Source organism: Numenius arquata, chromosome 1 (genome assembly GCF_964106895.1).
Source record: "Numenius arquata chromosome 1, bNumArq3.hap1.1, whole genome shotgun sequence".
NCBI lineage: Eukaryota > Metazoa > Chordata > Aves > Charadriiformes > Scolopacidae > Numenius > Numenius arquata.
Window position 1 is genome coordinate 113,160,192 of NC_133576.1, and position 18,811 is coordinate 113,179,002.

General features: G+C 39.0%; 1 protein-coding gene across 2 annotated transcripts; it reads left to right on the forward strand.

Moving 5' to 3' along the window:
* Positions 1-394: 394 nt before the first annotated feature.
* On the forward strand, positions 395-17,684 carry PROSER1 (proline and serine rich 1). 2 transcript variants are annotated; one of them, XM_074155146.1, is made up of 14 exons: positions 395-559; positions 3,721-3,786; positions 4,515-4,583; positions 5,050-5,144; positions 7,119-7,212; positions 7,726-7,836; positions 8,542-8,625; positions 9,573-9,651; positions 11,570-11,665; positions 11,787-11,831; positions 14,130-15,891; positions 16,544-16,691; positions 17,055-17,057; positions 17,562-17,684. In XM_074155146.1, exons 1-14 carry the CDS (start codon positions 515-517, stop codon positions 17,682-17,684), a joined length of 2,820 nt encoding a protein of 939 aa, XP_074011247.1. In that variant the 5' UTR covers positions 395-514. The 2 variants fall into 2 exon arrangements, with proteins under 2 accessions (XP_074011247.1, XP_074011254.1); XM_074155153.1 differs by lacking the exon at positions 3,721-3,786 and having other exon boundaries at positions 515-559.
* The last annotated feature ends 1,127 nt before the right edge of the window (positions 17,685-18,811 follow it).

An 18,811-nucleotide genomic window follows, 5' to 3' on the forward strand; every position in this document is an offset into this window, starting at 1 on the left:
GAATCAAAGCGGGTGGCGGCGCAGCAAGCTATGGGGTGCGGGGGCGCCCCGCGGGCGGGTGCGGGCCGGCCGGGCCTCGGCGCCGCGTGTTGAGGGGAGCGGCGCGGAGCGGCGGGGTGGTTGGGCGGCCGTCCCTGCCGCTGCCTCGGCCTCTCTCTCTGCTCCGTGCCCTTCTCCCTTCTGCGCCGGGAGAAGCGCCGCGGAACGCTGCAGAGAGCGGGAGCGGGTCCCTTCCGCGCCTGGCGGCCTGCCTTTGTCTCTTGTGCCGTGTCCAGCATTGCAGAGGCGTCAGCGCTGAATTCCCAGGGGCCGAGAAGATCCCAGGCTGCCTTTCTTGCCTTCTTGGGTTTTTTTGGTGGTTTTTTTTTTTTAATTTTTTTTTTTTAATTTTTTTCCCCCCGAATGCTTAAAGACTGTCAGTAAAGTCTTTGGCCTGGATATAATTTTTTTTTAATTTTTTTAATTTTTTTTTTCCTTCATGTTTTAAGTATCTCCATTGAATGAAATAATAAAGATGGATAAGAAATCATTTGAAACCGTGCTGGATGAAATTAGAAAGGTAACTTCTCGTTTTGCATGTTAGTTTAAGCATTTGGTGCTAGACTATTCCCTTTAGTGAACACACCGGGTTAGGTGTTTGTGGTGTTTAAGAATCACTTCAGGATTCAATGAAGACTGAATTTTACCTGAGTGTGAAGAACTATAATCCTGTATTGCTGGTGTATCTGTAGTTTTTGTATGTCAGGTGTAACCGTGTAAAGCTGCTGTGACATGTTTGCTCTCTTTGAGATGTCTTTATCTTTTTCTCAGAAAACTGAGGTCAAATGTCCAGACTGCTACCACTAACGCTATGTGCTGGAAGAGTGCTTGTTTGAAACAAGCACTTTAATAAATTCATCACAGCATTTTTGCTGTCAAGGAAGATGAGGGAAAAAAAGCCAAAATCGCCAACTATCTCTTATTTGGGAGGAGGGACAGTGTTTGCTTGGCCTAACTGGAGATAGGATCTTATAGTATGAGGTGTCCACCTTTTATATGGTGGTTTAGGAGACACAACACACAAATATGACATGAGAGAGCTGATTTCTAAGCTGTGCTTTCCTGTACTTACTTAAAGTCATATCTCCCACAGTTCAGGAGTGTGTGCACACAATCCTCCAGGATCTGGGTTTTGATGCATGCTCTGAACTGTGCTTGCGCATCTCCTGTTAAAAATTCACCAAGCTAAATACCTCCTGGTTGTGGGAAGCAGAGATACTAGCCTGGGGTTCCTTGTGTCTGGCAGGTGCTCTCATTTCTTTCTGTGCAGAGGCCTGCTTTTAACAGGAAGGCTAGAGGTTGGTGGTTGGGACAGTTCCCCAAATGCCGGAAGTGGAAAAGGGGATCGAAAAAGTGTCTGGATTCTTCAGAACCTCTCAGATTAGTAGAAGTATGGTTCCCGTCTTGCGTGGGAAGTACAAGCCTGGGATGACGTATTTTGCTGTAATTAAGCAGAGGTGAATTCATTGTCACAGTATAGCGGTTGTGTGTCCTGCTAAAGCTGTCTTGGTGTGAAAATGAAGGGCTCGTTTCTGATAAGATTGTCTTATGGCAGGAAAGGAATCCTTGGCATTTTTGTGAAAGGTATTTTTTGTTATGCTGGGCTGTCTAGGAGAGGTCATTTCCTTTATTTGGACTTGGGTGCTAGAGTCGAATTTCAGTTCAGCTTCTCTTCAGCGTGAGATACAGTGATGGCTGCAGTTGTAGTATTATTATTTTGGAACATCTTGAGGTATAAACCACTGTACACAAAAGCCCCATTGAGCAGTCTTTGTTGTCACAGCATTTTTACATAAGGTCATGGTCAGAAATTCTCCTTTATAAAACATGTTCCATGCTGTGTGACCAGCTAAAAACGTGACAGGCTAAGATACTTCAGGGTGTGGACTTCCCTCCCAACCTAAGAATTTTTATGGAAAATCTGGCAAAAAAAAAAAAAAGGGAACAGATTGCACATGAATACTTTTTCTGGGAATTGATGATGGGAGGGAGTAATGTTTCAAATTTTACTGCTGCAGTGCGGCCCTTCAGAATGCGCTCTGTGTTTACTAAAGACTTCAAACAAAAGGTTTTTTGATATGTGATTTTAGGCAATTAGGTTTCCTGTACGCTATCTGCCAGTATTCCCGTAAACCCAGTTAATGGTGATCTAAGGATTGGTGCTGTGCTGTGTTAATAATAGCTGTGCTCTTCCAGTGTAACGTTCATTTTCCAAATGCTTATTTTGTGCCTTTGTTTCTAGGTCTTTGTTTAAACTTCATTTCTAGCTCTGTGGTAGAACCGTCTTTATTATGGGATTCGCAAGTCAGTTGTGTTGGTGTGTTACGTTTTCAGTCCTACTAATTAGCTAATTAGTCCTACAAGGAACAATTATTTAAATGTGTTAATGTGTAGCTTAGTTCTATCTTTCCCCGTATATGTTTTTGATTATTAAAAAAATTAACTTTGAGGGGTGTTTTTTAAATAAATAAACATAGCAGCGCTGGTTTTGTTCTTACTATGAAGTCATTTGGTTGTTGATTTGAGGAAGAAGAGTGACATTTGTTTTGGTAAAGAAGTTGCTGTATTGACATACCAGGCTTGTTTTCCAAAATATGTGAAGAGAAGGAAAAATGAGCATGAAGAGAGAAGTTCTTTTCCCCCTGTGGCTTCAGCGTGTCTGGTAGTGTTGGCCTCTTAATGAGGTACAGAAAGGAAGGGAGTTGTCTCAAGCAGCGTGCGAGTGGGTTTCTGAGCATCTGTGCTACTCACAGTCGGGTTGCAGTGATGGGGAACTTCATGTCTGTCCGTGTGGAGGGGCAAGGACAAAAAAAGTAGTAATAAGGGTAGGTTTTAGGGCTATTGGGAAGAAGATAGAAATGGGTGTGTGAGTGAAGCTGGAGGTGATTTGAGAGCTATGAATTGATGGGGCCCTTGGAAACCCGGGGAGAAAGGTGTGTGCACTAGTTCAGGGCAGGAATTCAGCTTTTGCCTGTCGTCTTTACATCTTGTGTGTCTGTCAGTGAGCTGCGTGTGAGGAGAGGGAGGAAGCCCTGGCTATTAGGTTGCCACTGTGTCAAGAGCAGTGGCCAGTGCTGTGTTAACTGTTGTGCTTCCTTGGTTTTGCGTATTGAAATTTGAGCTATAGGAAAGTAATGATAAGACATCACCACCCTCTGGAGCAGGCTTTCTTGTATACTTAATTCTGTCTGTACAGACTTGTTACCCAGTCTCTTCATAAATTCACTGAAGTAACATGCTTTGCTAATTATTTTACAGGGAACATACAAACAGTTTGTGTGAATAATGAATTGTAATATCTTGTTTAATGTAAAGTTAATGTAAACCTTAGAGGCAAAAGGAAGAGTGATGATGATGTTCTCTCAGTGCAGTTTTAAACAACAAAAAAAAAGCATAATGAAATAAATAAAAAAATTACTATTTTTTTTAAACAGAAGAGTTAAAATACACCTCTGCTTTTCATTGTTCTCAATTATCTAAGAAGTATTCTGTTACTTAGGAATATTGCAGTATAAATGATGCAAATGTCACTTTGTAAGGTGACAGAAAAGTTAATGATTTTATATTTAATAATTATATTAATCTATATTTAGATTAATGGCTTATTCTAGCAGCTGGTTGTGGTATAGTTATAGTTTTTGAGGGACTAATTATGCATCTTTTTTTCCCTATATCTTCTAGGCTGTATTGACTGAGTACAAATTAAAAGCCATTGAATATGTTCATGGATACTTTTCTAGTGAACAGGTAAAAGTCAACACTGTCATGGGTACAATGGGAGCTATTGGTTTTGTGAATTTAGTAATAGAAAAAGGCAGTATCTCCAGTCATACTGAGGCTGATCATATTAGCTTTTTTATTAATTAACTAAGGACATTTAATTCCCCATTATTATATCAACATTCATCTGTTAAAAATAGTTCTAAGTTATTTTGTTATCAAAATCATTACATTTTCGTTCCTGTTGTGTGGGAAAAACTGGAGAAGTTAATCATCATGGAATATAGGATTGTTTTGCATGTATTTTCTAAATTGGGATGTAGTAATAAGTATCCAGTTTATTTTGGTACTATACTTTTTTTTTTCCTATTTCTTTTTTTTTTATGTTTGGTGAATGTGCTGTTTGAGACACTGAAGGTTTAGAAGGTTTTTCAGAAAGATATATTTTTTTTTTTTATTCTAATACTGTGGCAATTGTGCATATATGCAAATATATAGAGAGGAGTAACTATTTTAAGTCTTTCCAATATTTCCATAGAAAAACTTGATTTCATAACTTAGAATTTTTAGGTGCCTGCCTAGAAATAAAAAGAACATTAGTTGCTGGTAGGCATTGATGTAATCAGATATCACAGACAGGCACATGTATTTTAGCAATATACCACTGTACTCCAAAAATGGAAAGATCATATCGATGCTGTTAGCATATTTTTTTAATATATATAAAAGATTAATTGAGGGCCTTTCTGTTGCAGGTTGTTGAGTTACTGAGATACTTTTCCTGGGCTGAACCACAGCTCAAGGCAATAAAGGCTTTACAACATGTAAGTTCTTGTGGCATAATCTTGTAGAGTAATTTTGCCCTCTTATTTTAGTTTTGTGATGTCTACTTTTGCAACTGATGGGTCAGTCTGCCCTTTAATCTTCAAAGTTTCCTCTTCATCTCTTTTCTTTTTCAATGGTGTCAAAATATAAAATGTCATACTTTTAACCAGGGTATCTTTTCTGACTGAAGTATCTTTCACTTTCCTGTGTATCACAAGAATAAATGTAGCCCTTTTTAACTATTGTTAACTTTCCTAATTTTTCTGCTTTTGGCAAGTGCTCTTTGCAGTTTCCTGTCCAGTATTTAGCACATAGAGTCTCCTTCCCAGTGGAAGGGAGACAATATTAAACATTTCCTGAAATATATTATATGAAGCTGTTACATTTGGGTAGCATTCTGGGTTTAAAATAATTGCAGTGTCTTATTTTATATAAACTGTTTTTTCTTTCTTGCTTACTTGTCAGAAAATAGTGGCAGTTCCGGCATCGAAAATGGTTAATATTCTCAATTGCTTCACATTCAGTAAAGATAAACTTATTGCCCTTGAAATCTTAGCTTCGTAAGTATCTCTCATGTTATATTTCCTTAAGTTGTATTGTTTTTACTAATGTTTCAGTATATAAAACTTAAGATACTTCTATAAGGAAGCACTGTGGCCAATTAAGGTAAAGCACAAATCCATTATTGATGGGGCTGTAAAAAGAAGAATTACAAGCAGGCATTGTGCAAAATTCCATAGTTCATCTGAGTCTTGAGCATGCTGCTATGTGGGCTTCTGCCTGCTGGCAAGCTGCCACTTTGCCAGTATATTTACAGTGGTCTTCAAATCTTGTAGAGAATGAAGAGGGCCTTAGGCTCATTTCTGCTCACTGAAATGTAAAAGGCTTGAGCCCAGAGTATTCTGTGCATTGACCCTTTTGCATTTGAAAAGCCCTCTAAATATTCCATATGTAAAAATGAGTTAAGTGAATACATGTCTTAAATTGACACATTTGATTTACAAATCTAATGTCTATAAAAGATGTATAGATATTCTAGATGTATGTTTATACAGAAAGTTGGGGGTTTTTACTGAACACAGCTGCTTCCTTTACATATGTTTATATTGGAACTCTTCTGCCTGGCTTAGGGGATTTATTATATGAAGTGTTATTCTGTTTTGGGGGTTTTTTTTATGTTCGTTTGTTTGGGTTTTTTGTTTCGGTTTTGTTTTGTTTTTTTTTTTGTGGGTTTGTTTTTGTTTGTTCGTTTGGCTGGTTGTTTTTTTTTTTTGTTTTGGTTTATTTTTTGTTTTGCATTAAGTATGTCTGCCTTGCATGTGAATGCTATATATTACAGCCAACTTGGACATTTTGGGGCATATAAATTCATTATATACACATCCATAAAACAAATAAGGCTGAGGACATAGACATGATCTTGCTTTCAGAGTTGAGCTTTAAGAAGCTGTATGAATGCTCCTAGTCTCTTTCAGACCAGGACAAAACAGAGTAGTGGCACGTTAAACTAACCTGTTCTACTTCTTGAAATGAGATTGGAGCTCATAGACTCTTTAGTTGCTACACTGCAGCTGGTGTGGGGAGAAAGCCTGGTAATTTCCTTAACTGTTGAATTTCTACAGTGCAAGAGCGTAATAAGGGAGTCATGATACAGAAATCCTCACCCAAATCTACGTACTACTTACTTTGCTACTCAAAAGTAGAGAAGCTGAAAGTTCAGTGACATTTTAATACCTTTCTTTGGGGTGTTTTTCATGTCTTCATTCAACTTTTTGCTGATTCCATTTGAGGAGTCCTCCTTTTTGGGGCTGTATTGTAATTCCAGTAGTTTACATGGGCGGGTAGTGTTTGACAGCAGTAAACGTGCTGTGGTCGGGGTTTTGAAAAAGGCAGGTAGAATCAGGCATTAGGTTCCTTGTACTTGCACATTTTGTTGTTGTCTTTGGTGTGTCTAGTGTTATTTTTGGTAGAGGAGCAAGGAGAAAGGAAAGGTACTTTTTGGAACTGCCTGAAGGGTTTCACTAGCTCTGCAGAACATGGAGAGAATTGCCAGGAGTTTCATCCTTTTCATTCTGGAGTAAATTAAGAAAAGTAAATTTTTCTCCGCCAGTCTAGCAGGAAACCGTGGCAAACTGAGTAGCTGCTGCTTTTCTGCTCTGCTGGGAATTGTGTGCTAGTAGCAATTAAAGCTTTTTAATGAACTGTTGTGATGCAAAATTCATTTTGTCAATGTAGTTATTTTGCCATAAAGTTTAGCTATCATTGTCCATTGTTCCATATTGATATTTAATTCGAATACTCTCTATTGGTATTTCATTCTAATACCATGTTTCACTTACAAATATGAATACCGTATTTAAGCCCTGGGTTTTTACTTTAACAATAATAGTAATATTATGATCTGAACTAATTGTGTTTTTTTTAATGTGCTGGTGTGTACTGGCTGAATAAGTGTTGATCGCTTTTCAGTAGTGCATTGTTTCTGATGAGCATATGGAATGACAGTAATCATCTGTCAATGTCTTTCTTTATAGCAACATTGTTGATGCTCAGAATTATCGCCTTATTGAAGATCTGTTCAGAATTAATATGTCAGAGAAGAAAAGATGCAGAAGAATTCTTGAACAGGTAGTCAAGATACTTTAGTATCATTGATTCTGTCAAATACATTCTTGTTTCCACTCTTATGGTCATTGTGGGGTCAGGACTTACCATGAGGACTGCTGGGAACTACTGGTGGAAGACAAGCTGAAAGAAGTAGCTGCAAAAAGATAAAAGCTATGTAATACATGTGCCAAAAAAAAGGGGAAGTTTCTGTCAGGCATTAGGATCATATGGAGAAAGAGGCACAGAATTGCACCCAATGCTGAAGGAAACAGTCTGCATGTGTTTTAGAGAACAACAAGTGCTTAACGCCAAGTTCAGTAGAAGCAGAAGTGGTCTGATTAGAACTATGCAAAACCAAGGGGACTTTGGCTGAACCTCACACTATTGGGCTATTTGGGAAGAAGATTTGAGGCAAAGCTTTGAATTGTTCGATGTAGGTTGATTCATGCAGTCTAAGTGTCATGAAATAGTAATTCATTTCTATAAAGCATTGAATTTGGTAGCAAATAATGTCCTTTCTTGATTATTTTGCAGGCTTCAAAAACAGGTTGTAAGGCTCCTCATGCTATGATATCATCCTGTGGCATGATTCCAGGCAACCCTTATCCCAAGGGCAAACCAAGCCGCATAAATGGAATTTTCCCAGTAAGCATCATCCTATGCTTTTGCTTTTTACAGCATCCTTGATTTAGGATTAATTATCATATAAGCAAAACCAGGATTCATATATATGGAAGGAGGAGTGCAATCAAACGCAATGGTTTTGGTATTTTTTTTGTACCTCATAACAAATTTATAGGGCACTTGCATTATTTTTATTTGCCCGTTCTTTCTCTTCCACTTTGAGTAAAGATTACTGCATAAATAAGATATTGTTCATATAAGGAAAACATTGTAAACTCCAGCAATATTTGGTAGAATCAAGAGATGTATAAGCAACCTTACTGGTAGGTTGATAAGATGAGCTAATCTGGTCACTACAGTAACACTGCTAATTTTAGTGTAGTTCTTGAACAACCACGTGAAGTATTTCCTGTGAATACTTTAAGGGACTGCAAAATGTAAGTTATCATGTCCACAAATCAAAATGCAGAATTCTGTCAGAAACATGGACTGTTTAATATGTATCTCTTTACAAAAGCTCAGTGTTATAAACCAAGCTACTGGAATGCTCTCACTTATCCTTTTACAAGCCTAGAACAGAGTTTCTTTTTCACAGCAAACATGATTAAGTGTCACTTTCAGAATATTCAAAAGCTCAAATGTAGTTTAGAAAAAAAATCAAATATGACAAAAATTCCATAGCAAGATTTACTTCTAAATTAATAGTTTAATTTTCTTTTTTTTCAGGGAACCCCTATCAAAAAGGATACAGAAGAATGCACTAATGAAGGAAAGGGAATAGCAGCTCGGATACTTGGACCATCCAAACCAGTATGTCTAATAAATGAGTAAATAAATGAAACTTTAAGGAAAAAAAAAAAAAATCCATCCACCAGCCACTTCAATAAGGCTTTTATGCAAAATGCTGTTTTGTTGCAAGAAGACTGTTGGGCAGCAATTTAAACAAAGCTAAACTTATATAATAAAGATAATATGATGTAGTGTTTTTTATTTAAGTTGAGAAGAAGCTTTGGTTTATATCTGTGGGGGGGATAAGATCCTCTAGTGGATACAATATGGGTGCATTTGAAGGCAGAATTTAAATTACAGTAGCAGAAGACAAAACTAAAAGCATTTTTAGTAGTTCATCATGAGCTAGTGGACGTTTTAGATAGAAGTATATGCAGTTTTTTATTACAATCTCTGAGGGTTTCCCACATGAACATATAAAATACTTGCATCTTGGAAACTGGAATTACAGCAGTGCCTGAGAATTAGGTTGTGGTTTCTTAACAACACAGCTGATCTGTTTTTCAAAATTTTAAGTACGTGGGACAAACTTTCAATGAACCTGATACTACTGTCAAGTATTGTCCAAATGTTTTATTTTCTCTTTTATTATGAGATGTTTCCCACTAAGCTGTAGGGACAGGTACCTTAATAAGTATTTGTTAGTTTTAAATGTGCTAAATCTTTAAAATGAGATGTCAGTCCAAGACTGCAGTGTGAAAACTATGAGACAGAACAGAGTTCCCTTTCCCACATGTTTTCAGTATTATTTTAAAATCTAAATGTATACTAGTGATGTTTGTTTCATTCTTTTCAGAAAGAGTGACATATTTGCAGTCACTATGGATATTATGAAGAAATTTGATATCACACATTTTTCCAGTGAAGAACAACTGTCTGTAGTAGTATCTGAATCTTAACTTTTTGTCTGAGAAACATTAGGTAATGCTTTCACTATTGCCTCTTCCTTTTGTTTTTTGTTTATGTAGGCTCCATCAACCTACAATCCACACAAACCAGTTCCATACCCCATCCCACCATGTCGGCCACACGCGACTATTGCACCAAGTAAGGCTTCTATGTGTTTTAGCTTGATGCTATTGTTTCATCCATTTGCCTTTTAAGTGTCAGTTTCTCTGACCATGATCTTATCTTAAATTGGCTTGTGCTCCCTAAGCTTGCTCTGGGTACTGGTTTCTACCTCTTCCTGTCATGACTGCAGAGTTGATAAAAAGATAAATATATTGTATTCTTTTCCCAACATCTACATCATAAAGAAAATTCACAATCTTGTTCTGATGACAAGATACTCCTTTTATGGGAGGCATTGTGCATGTTAGACCAGACGAGGGCTGTGCCTTTGTTGTAATGTTTGACCAAAGTTTGAGCTTTGTCTTGACAAGTCTGTTGGCTTGTTGCTGTTGTACCAAACTTAGGATATGGTCAAGCACAACCCTGAATTGGGTGGAAACATGTAGGAACTTGCTGAAGGATGGTAACCTGTTTCTCAGTTGAAGGGGTAATCTGTTCCTCAGTTGCCTTCAGCTTTACTTTCTCTCTGTCACAATGGAGAGAAAACAGTTTCCTTAGAGAAAAGTTTGGACATGTAGATTTCAGTCTCAGAAAGGACATAGTGATTGCCTTTTCCTGTGTTTGGTCTGATTCTTCCTACCCTTGTGCCTCAGGCAAGATTGAGTCTTTCTTTGTAAACTCCTCTAAAAATGCCTTGCTCCCCAGAAAGTGTACCGGAAACTTGTAGACTAGCTCAAATTTATATTAAACAAATCCTTTCCAAAGTAAATTAGGGCACAAAATTTGGCCTGTGATTGGATGTAAGAATTAGTACATTTTAGGATATGAAAACACTTCTGAGGTTTCAGAGCCATACTAGGCTGCAACATGGCTTTAAAAAAAAATAAATGTGACATCGGAACTCATAACTGATGATATATTTTTATATACATATATATAATGTGTTAAATGAGATTGCAGATACTGACGTGAAACTGTTAAATGTGATTTTTTTCAAGCAATGGTCAGAGTGGTCCGAAAGATGTTTTATTTTCTGCCTCTTATATGGATTGGTTTAACATTTCCTTCCTGGCTGATGCAATGATTATTAGCTACTTTTCTGATTTTCAGCCAACAGTTGTCATGCAAGAAATCTTAACATTAGGTAGAAGTATTATGAAAGTGTGAAACCAGAAAGGAATTACATATAACAAATTACTGCACTTTGAGTAATGTTCAAGTGCTACCTTTTCCCATTAAGTGTAATTTCTTAAGCTCTTAAAATATTCATTCAGGACCACTGTGAAGTGTATTTATGTTCCTGTGAATTCTGATGTTCTTAATCAGAACTGTATACCACAGCTATGCAACAGTTTGAGTTGCTCCAAAGGGAGGAAAAAAGGTATTTTTTTATATATTAAGTACAATAAGTATTTTATATTAAAACAATTTGCTAACCCACTTGAATTTGTTAACATTTAAAGAAATATTGAAGATGATGGACTGTTTGAGATGGGATATTTTTCTTTGAATTTTATGACTAGTGTTGGAAGGCTGGTCATGGTCACTGGTGTATGTTTGGCTCCTTTGTTTGTCAAAGCAATGTTAAAGGAAGAGTTGCAGCAGCTTTTAAGTTAGGAATAGAAAAAGGAACAAATGATGCTGAAGACACTCTGAATCACTACTCCCCTTTGAGTTTTTCAGGCAAAAAGAAACTGAAAGCAATTGAAATGTGACTTTTTCAGGCTCTTTCAAGAGAACTGCCCTTACTAAAATTTGGGTCATGATGCACGTCACTCAGGCAGACATTGGCAAAAGTCAGCATCCGGCCTGGATGATTAACTGGGCTGGCTTTTTGGTGAAGGAATGTCTTAAGATCTTGAAAATGTTCTTTTTAAAGGAAAAGACACTTACAGGTTCATTTAGGTACAGGTTCTTCTAACAACTGAGATGTGTATTGCATTTGTTCTTGTAGGTGCTTACAACAATGCTGGCTTAGTTCCAATGGCTAATGTCATAGCTCCAGGCTTACCAGCTCCTCCGCCATACACTGCTAATCAAGTGGTATCAGGTAAAGCATGCATACCTTTAAAAATGTTGATGGTATTTTTTCGAACTCGTTGTTGTGAATGGATCATTCACTGCTGGAGTTTCATTTGCTTTTAAATAACAAGCTGTTGTTCTCTGTTTAGAAAATGAGGACCTTTCCAGTCAAGCAAAGCCTTCCCAAAATCAAGGTAAATTGCAAATCCTCAGGGGGATTTTTGTGTTGTTTGTATCTTTGTTATTTGTTCAGAAAATGTAAAAAACTTTTTTGTTTAGTGGGATTTTTGTAAGCCTCTAAGTGTTTAACTACAGTTGGAATAAGATCCCTTGAGAGCTGCCGAAAAAATAATTTCTGGCCTTTGGCGTTTAAAAGCATTGAAACATTGAAATTCAGCCTTTTGTGTTAGCTCATTAAGGCTTTATATTCTTCAGCATATAAGTATGTGAGAAATCATATGAAAAACTAAATTAAAATATGCTTTGCAATATAGTGCGCTGAAACACTTCACTAATGTCTTTGCAGTTGTTAAAACTTCGGGCATCTGTTTGAAAACTCATTCACATTTTGATTTCATACACTAGTTGCAATGGGAAGCTAAGAATACAAGAGAGATGGGTTCGTTGTTTATAGTTTGTTGAAATCCATGTGTAGAATGTCTTATCCCAGACTGTTACATCCAAGTATGTTTGCCTGCACTTTTGTCTTACCCAATTCTTTTTATTCCAATTCTTTTTGCAGAAGAAAGAGTGGTCTTTTTTTTTTTTTTTTTTTTTTGTCTCTATCTGTGTGGTACTTCCTACAGCTAGTACAAATTATAATAATAAATCCCATTATGAACTACTTACACAAAGGCTTTGATGATACTTTGTTAGATTTGAGAATTAGAAACTGAGAATCTACTGACGATTGAGTCAGGCATATTAACAAATACCCAAAGTAGATAAAATGACCATGATAGGTTTAGCTCTTGTAAATATTTCTTGCGGGGGGGAAGGGAAGTTATGCTTTGTCTTTTCTCCTCTATGCCCAGGGATGGGTCTACAGAAGTGTTGCTGTTTCAAAGAATCATTTTATTTGTATATACCCCTTAAAGTGTGCATGTATTTACAAGGTAGTTTATACAACTGAATGAATACAGTGTAAGGAATAAAATCTCTTAGGAGGAGAAATTCAGTAACAGCCCGGGGTCATATTGCAGCTGTATTTCTCTGATGATAATCTTGGCTGTCAGGATTAACAACTGTGATCTGTAGGAGAGCCTTCAGCTTGGAAACAGAATGAGAAAAGGACAGAATCTGGAGCTGAGCAATCTGGGTCTAGGTTTTTGGAAAAGAATCTGTAAAAGGAAATAGTTTGTTTGCAAACTTGCTAGTTTTAGAGCTTCAGGATACATAAAACAGGAGTTTGTCATATCAACTTAAGTCCAAGATTTTAAAGATTCCAGATTTCTGTGTGTGTATGTAGAATTTGGGCAAGAGAGAAATCTAAGCTGTTACAGAGTTAAGGGTGATGAGTTTGACTGGTTATATCAGTGATTTGCTTACAGTTGAACAGATTATTTTAAAAGTAAAATGAAGCACGAGGGTTGTTTGAGAGGAATGATTAATTAACACATATCCTACAGGAAACTAGATAGAGGCATATCAAGGCTCTTGACTTGCCAGTGTTCATAAATGCAGCTTCTTTCCATTAACTCCCACATCCCCATTGACAGTGTGCCTGCCTTTTTTTTCCTCCAGCTTGACTGATGTGTCTTTGACTTACTTTGATGGTATTCCTAGTGGCAGGTGCTTGCCTCAATTATAGACACCTGACTTCAGACTTACAGAAATACTTGTTGATAAGGTCAAGTGCCAATGTTAGTTTAATACTGTAGCGTGATACATGAATTTAAAAGTGTACCTTCTTAGAATCAAAATCTGAAGGAAACACAGTGAAGAGAATGACCTGATTTTGAAGGAAAGAAAAATACCAGCACCTGAAATCAGCTTTCTTCAGTTGTTGACTAAACTTCTCTGAAATCATGATACATTGAATTAACTGGTTCTGAAGGAAATTCTGACCTTCAGTGACAGTGGATGCAGAGGAGCCCAGGTGATCTGATGCCAATGGAATATTAGATCTGGTTTGTGTACTGCCAGATGTTAGGGACCAGAGGGAGGGTGTTTACCTGTATCACTTAGACATTCTTACAGAGTATATTTGAGTATCTAACTGTCTTGCATGAGATCATGAAGAGGTAGTAGATGTCACAAAGTGTTTTAAAGAGGAGTGGTAGCCTACATGATGTACGACTTGTGTGATGTGTTTGTACGTACGGTTTTGTTTTGTTTTCGTAGGCTCCAGTCATTCGTTGTTTATATACAGACATTATATGTTAGCTACTGCCTGTGTATCATATTTTGAAATGCTGTATAAAATGTGTTTGTGTTGATTTCAAACATTTCTGACAGTTTCAAATATTCTTACCAGTTTTGTTTCTTTGCAGCTTTTTCTGCACAAGCGAATCAGCTCTTTACTCCTCATGGTTCTAATCCTTCAACACCTGCTGCTACTCCAGTCCCTACCCCATCACCTGTCAAGGCAATAAGCCATCCATTAGCACCTGCAACTCCACTCATATCTGGGATGAACATGTCTACCCCTGTCCTTCCTGTTTTCCCAGGACAGGTCTCCTCTTCCATCCATACATCTCAGCCATCCACCCCAACCCCTACTGTCATCAAATCCCTTTCATTGCCTGGTGTTCCTGTCACATCTGTTCACAGTGCAACCTCTACCCCTATCCCTGCAGTTTTCTCTGGGCTGGCTTCTATACCCACTGCTACGCCAGCTCTGCAAGGTTCTACCACACCATGCGCCACACCTGCGCCCAGTGAAGCTTTCGCATCTGCTGCTGCACCATTTGCTGGCCTCCCCTTCTCTGCAACCTCTTCAATTGCTTCCGCTAATAATCCCACTCCATTGTCATCAGTTTTTGCTGGCCTCCCTTTGTCCTTGCCTCCCAACGCCCAAGGGATTTCTAGTCCTGTTCCATCTACAATTGCTAATTCTCCTGCCACTACCATTCCTGGTTCACTTAGCTTGCCTAACCCCATTTTGTCTGTCTTAAAGGGATTTCTGACATCAAATGACACTTCATTAATCAATTCATCTGCTTTACCTTCTGCTATGACAAGCGAGCTTGCTTCTTTATCTGCTCTTGCTAATCAAAGCTCTGACCCTCCCACTTCCTCTGTCAACAAATGCTATACTCCATCAGCCACCCCCACCCCACAGCGTTCCTCCACACCTGGGTTGGCCATTTTTCCAGGTCTTCCATCCCCATCTGTGGCCAATTCTAGTTCCACTCCTCCAACATTGCCTGCACAGTCACCTTTAACCACTTCGCCATCGATTATGCCCATCAACTGTGGCTCATCAGCCTCCCTCTTGCATGGCACAAGCCCTTCTAATCCTGATCAGCAGCTGTCATCAGCCCCAGCTGCCACAAATATCCCAGTTCTGGTCAAAACAGAACCCATAAGTCCTACCCTCTCGGCTTTTAAAGGTCCTTCTCATTCAGCTGGCCCTTCTCATGGCACCATAGGACTGTCAGCGCTTGGGCGTGCATACACCTCAGCGGCTTCAGTGCCAGTCAGTTTACCCAGTTCCCTGAATCCAGCGCTGTCAGGTCTCTCCTCTTTGAGCGCTCCTCTAAACAACTCCAGTTCTCTGGCTTCCATTTCCCTCGCCCCACATGGCTCCTCTGCTCCCATTGCCCCCGTGTTCAATGGTCTTCCTCCTTTTACGTCTCTAACCAGTAACTTTGCTTTTACTGGTAATCCAGCACTTACGCCACCCGTCACTCTCCCAGGGTCTTTGTTAGCTACTCCGTCTACAACCGCTTCAGCCGTGTCTGCCCCTCATGCGAGTTCCACCGCCGCCGTACTCTCAGGACTCGCCGCCTCAGCAACAGTCTCTGCTCCACCCTTCTCGCTTAACTTGTCCAGTGCCGTCCCTTCCCTTTTTTCTGTTGCCCAGGGACCTCTGGGATCATCAAACCCATCCTTCCCTGGTTTTCCTGTCTCTAACACACCCTCTGTCACTCCTGCTCTCCCTTCTTTCCCTGGCCTCCAGGCATCTTCTGCAGTAGCAGCAGTTGCACCGTTGCCGGCAGCTGCCACAGCCCCATCTCCGGCTCCGGTCCTGCCAGGGTTTGCCTCGGCCTTTAGCTCAAACTTCAACTCTGCACTTGTTGCACAGGCTGGGTATGTTTCTGTTTCTGAAGGAGGTCAGAACCATTTCTTTTTCTCTTGAAAAACACTGATTTTACTTTAGGCGTAGACATGATTTTCACCATAGTTAGTAATTACAGTTAATTTTTATTTAGAGTTAGTTCACCAGTAGATTTCTACCTGTCTTTAGAAACTGGTAGTTACTAAATAGGTTGTCCTCAATAGTCCCCGTTATGACAGTCTAATCCAGTGAGGTGCTTAGTGATCTTATTTCCCAGCTGAGGATACTTGGCACCTCCTAGGCTTTTACAAGAATGGATTCCACGTGGGCATCCATTGACATATCCAGGTAATAGCAGACAATATCTTAGATGTTCCTATGTTTTAAGGAAGTACTCAACATTAACTTTTTGTCTGTAAAGTTTTTTTGTGTGCAAACTGTAGGCACAGCCGAGGTACAAAAATTTCTAAGTTCCCTTCTTAGGTGTGCTCCAGACAGTCTTGGTTTGTGTGTGCATGAATAATTCATAGGTGGGTAGAGACTGGGCTTCTGTTCATAAATTCTGGCCTTTATGATGTTTAGAAAAATAGGTGCTTTTCTAATCTATATAGACATAAACATAGAGAGAGGATAAAACACGATGCAGATGTTCTTAATAATAGCCACATCTTAATATTCTTTCAGCTTGACTTCTGGACTACAGACACCGGGAAATGCAGTTTTTCCTGGTCTTTTATCCCTCCCTGGTATCCCTGGCTTTCCCCAAAGTGCCGCACAATCTTCCCTGCAGGAATTGCAGCATAGTGCGGCTGCACAGTCAGCACTACTACAGGTAACGTGCCTGTTTGTTAATACTATTTTGCTTCCAGTAATTGTTTGTGTATATAGTTTTGTGTTAACTTCTTGGGATTAGTTTAAGTCAGTAAATGGTTAAAACCCCTAACCTGTTTGAGAACTGATTACAAGGATGGTGATAAAGAACAACTCATATTAAATTGCCAATGTACAGCACTTCTGGTAGGAAATTTGTCCTTCTCAACAAAAGACTGAAAGAGGCAGTTGAATGTCTTGAATTAATATTTTCTCTCTTCTGTGACACCTCAGTTTTTGAAATGGAGCATGTGTCTAAGTCCTGTTCAATATGCAGAATATTGTCAGATGTCCTTGAATATCACGGGAAATAGATCGGAAGAAGCAAGTTACTTAATCTAGGCCATGCTGCTTTTGCAGCTCAGGAATATATTTATTCTGCAGAAATCTATGTACGCAGATTGCATTGAGGAAACATCAGTTTTCTTGTTTGCAAGTTCCAATCACTAGAATTAACACTTAGCTACTCAAGCAATGAAGATAAAGAAAGTTCAAAGTCAGTGAAATACTACAGCTCCTGATTAAGCTCTGCCTTCCGAATCAGCTGTGGCTTAGTCTACTGGAAAGCAAATGCCATTAACACTTCTTCATTTTCCCTCTTAATCCAGCTGCTTTCCTCGTTCTCTGGTGTTTCAGAGAAATAGTTGCACTAGAGTTTAACATCTGCGTATCAGTGCATTGCTCATCTCTGTTCTTTGCATATTGCAGACGATACTTTTGTTTTGGCTTGAGTAGGACTGGTTTCGTGCCTGAAGTTTTGCTTGATTTAGTTTTTTGTTTGTTTCTTTGTTTTTTATCAGTGCTGTTCCCTAACTTCTTCTCTTCCTTGAAGGCACATTCTGCTTCTGCTCTGGAGAATTATACAGCTCAGCCTGAAGGTTTTGCTAACTATCCATCAACACCAGGAACACCATTTTCATTGCAGACGAGCCTGCCCCAGAGTGGATGGCAATAAATACCAGACATTTTTAAAGACTGCAGTGGTTGCTTGACAGAGCCTGATCCTATTCACTTTGAAGGCTGTCTCTGCGTTAGTGGGAGCATGGTCTGAATTCGGGAAAGAGGGGGAAGACATGAGGGTAAAATGATTCCAGGAGGCTGTGTCAGATGTCAAACCTAATTTGTGATTGCATTTAATCAATTCAGGGTCTGATCCTGTGAACTGCTGAGCATCCTTTGACTCTCCTTTTAGCTTATGAGTTGAATGTTTGGCGTCTTACAGGATCAGGAACATTTAAACAGACGCTTATGTAAATAGAGCAATTGGCTGTCAAACTGAATGGGGAGAACAAGTATACTTAATAGTGTGTATAAGCACCTATCCTTCTGTTATATTTTGTATGGTATATGTGGTTAATATAGAATGAGATCTAGACTGAAACTAGGTAACTGAAAGCTGTAGACGATCTTCCATCTAAGATGCACGCTTCTTGTGCGTGCATAGATCAAGGTCAGTTTATGGTTCTTCGAATCTTTTCTTCATATGTGTGAGGTTCTCCTGTTAGCATCAGCGATGTGTTAAGGGGAGGCTAGATCAGAGGGGTGTGGGGGTCGTCTTAACGCTTTGAAATACTGTCACGGGCTTGCTGCTGAATCGAGTACTCCTTTGCCTGAATCCGAACAGGAGAGCTAGGAAATGATGCTGTACTGTATTTGGGTAGACGTGGATTATGTTTTACTGGAGTATGGTTTAGCTAGCTGAGAATATGTCCCTCCAAAGTACATGAAAGCATTTTCATTTGCCTCTAAAATATTGTTCCATAACTTTCTCCCTGCCCCCACACCTCTCTGTGAATGAAATAATTGTACTGCGGATAGGCTGCCTATCCGGCACTTTTGACTGCAGACTTTTGTGAATGTTTACAGACATGGGTCAAGTTCTTCTCTCCCTTATACTCATAAATTCACTGGTTCTCTCTCTGCTTTTTGGCTAATATACCACAACCTGATGGTGCTTATGTTACCCTGTGAATATAAGCGGGAGCAGAATTTGGACCATGGATTTTTTTTAGTATTTTTCCTTGGAAAATGTACATGATTTTAAAGGCATATAGCTAAATTAACTGTATTGGTTAGGAAGGG

Excerpts from the sequence above, each read along its gene's own strand:
- PROSER1 (XM_074155146.1), top strand. The coding sequence starts at position 515 with ATGGATAAGAAATCATTTGAAACCGTGCTGGATGAAATTAGAAAG. Across the intron at positions 11,832-14,129 it reads AAAGCCTTCCCAAAATCAAG|CTTTTTCTGCACAAGCGAAT; the intron begins GTAAATTGCAAA and ends GTTTCTTTGCAG. Across the intron at positions 15,892-16,543 it reads GCACTTGTTGCACAGGCTGG|CTTGACTTCTGGACTACAGA; the intron begins GTATGTTTCTGT and ends ATATTCTTTCAG.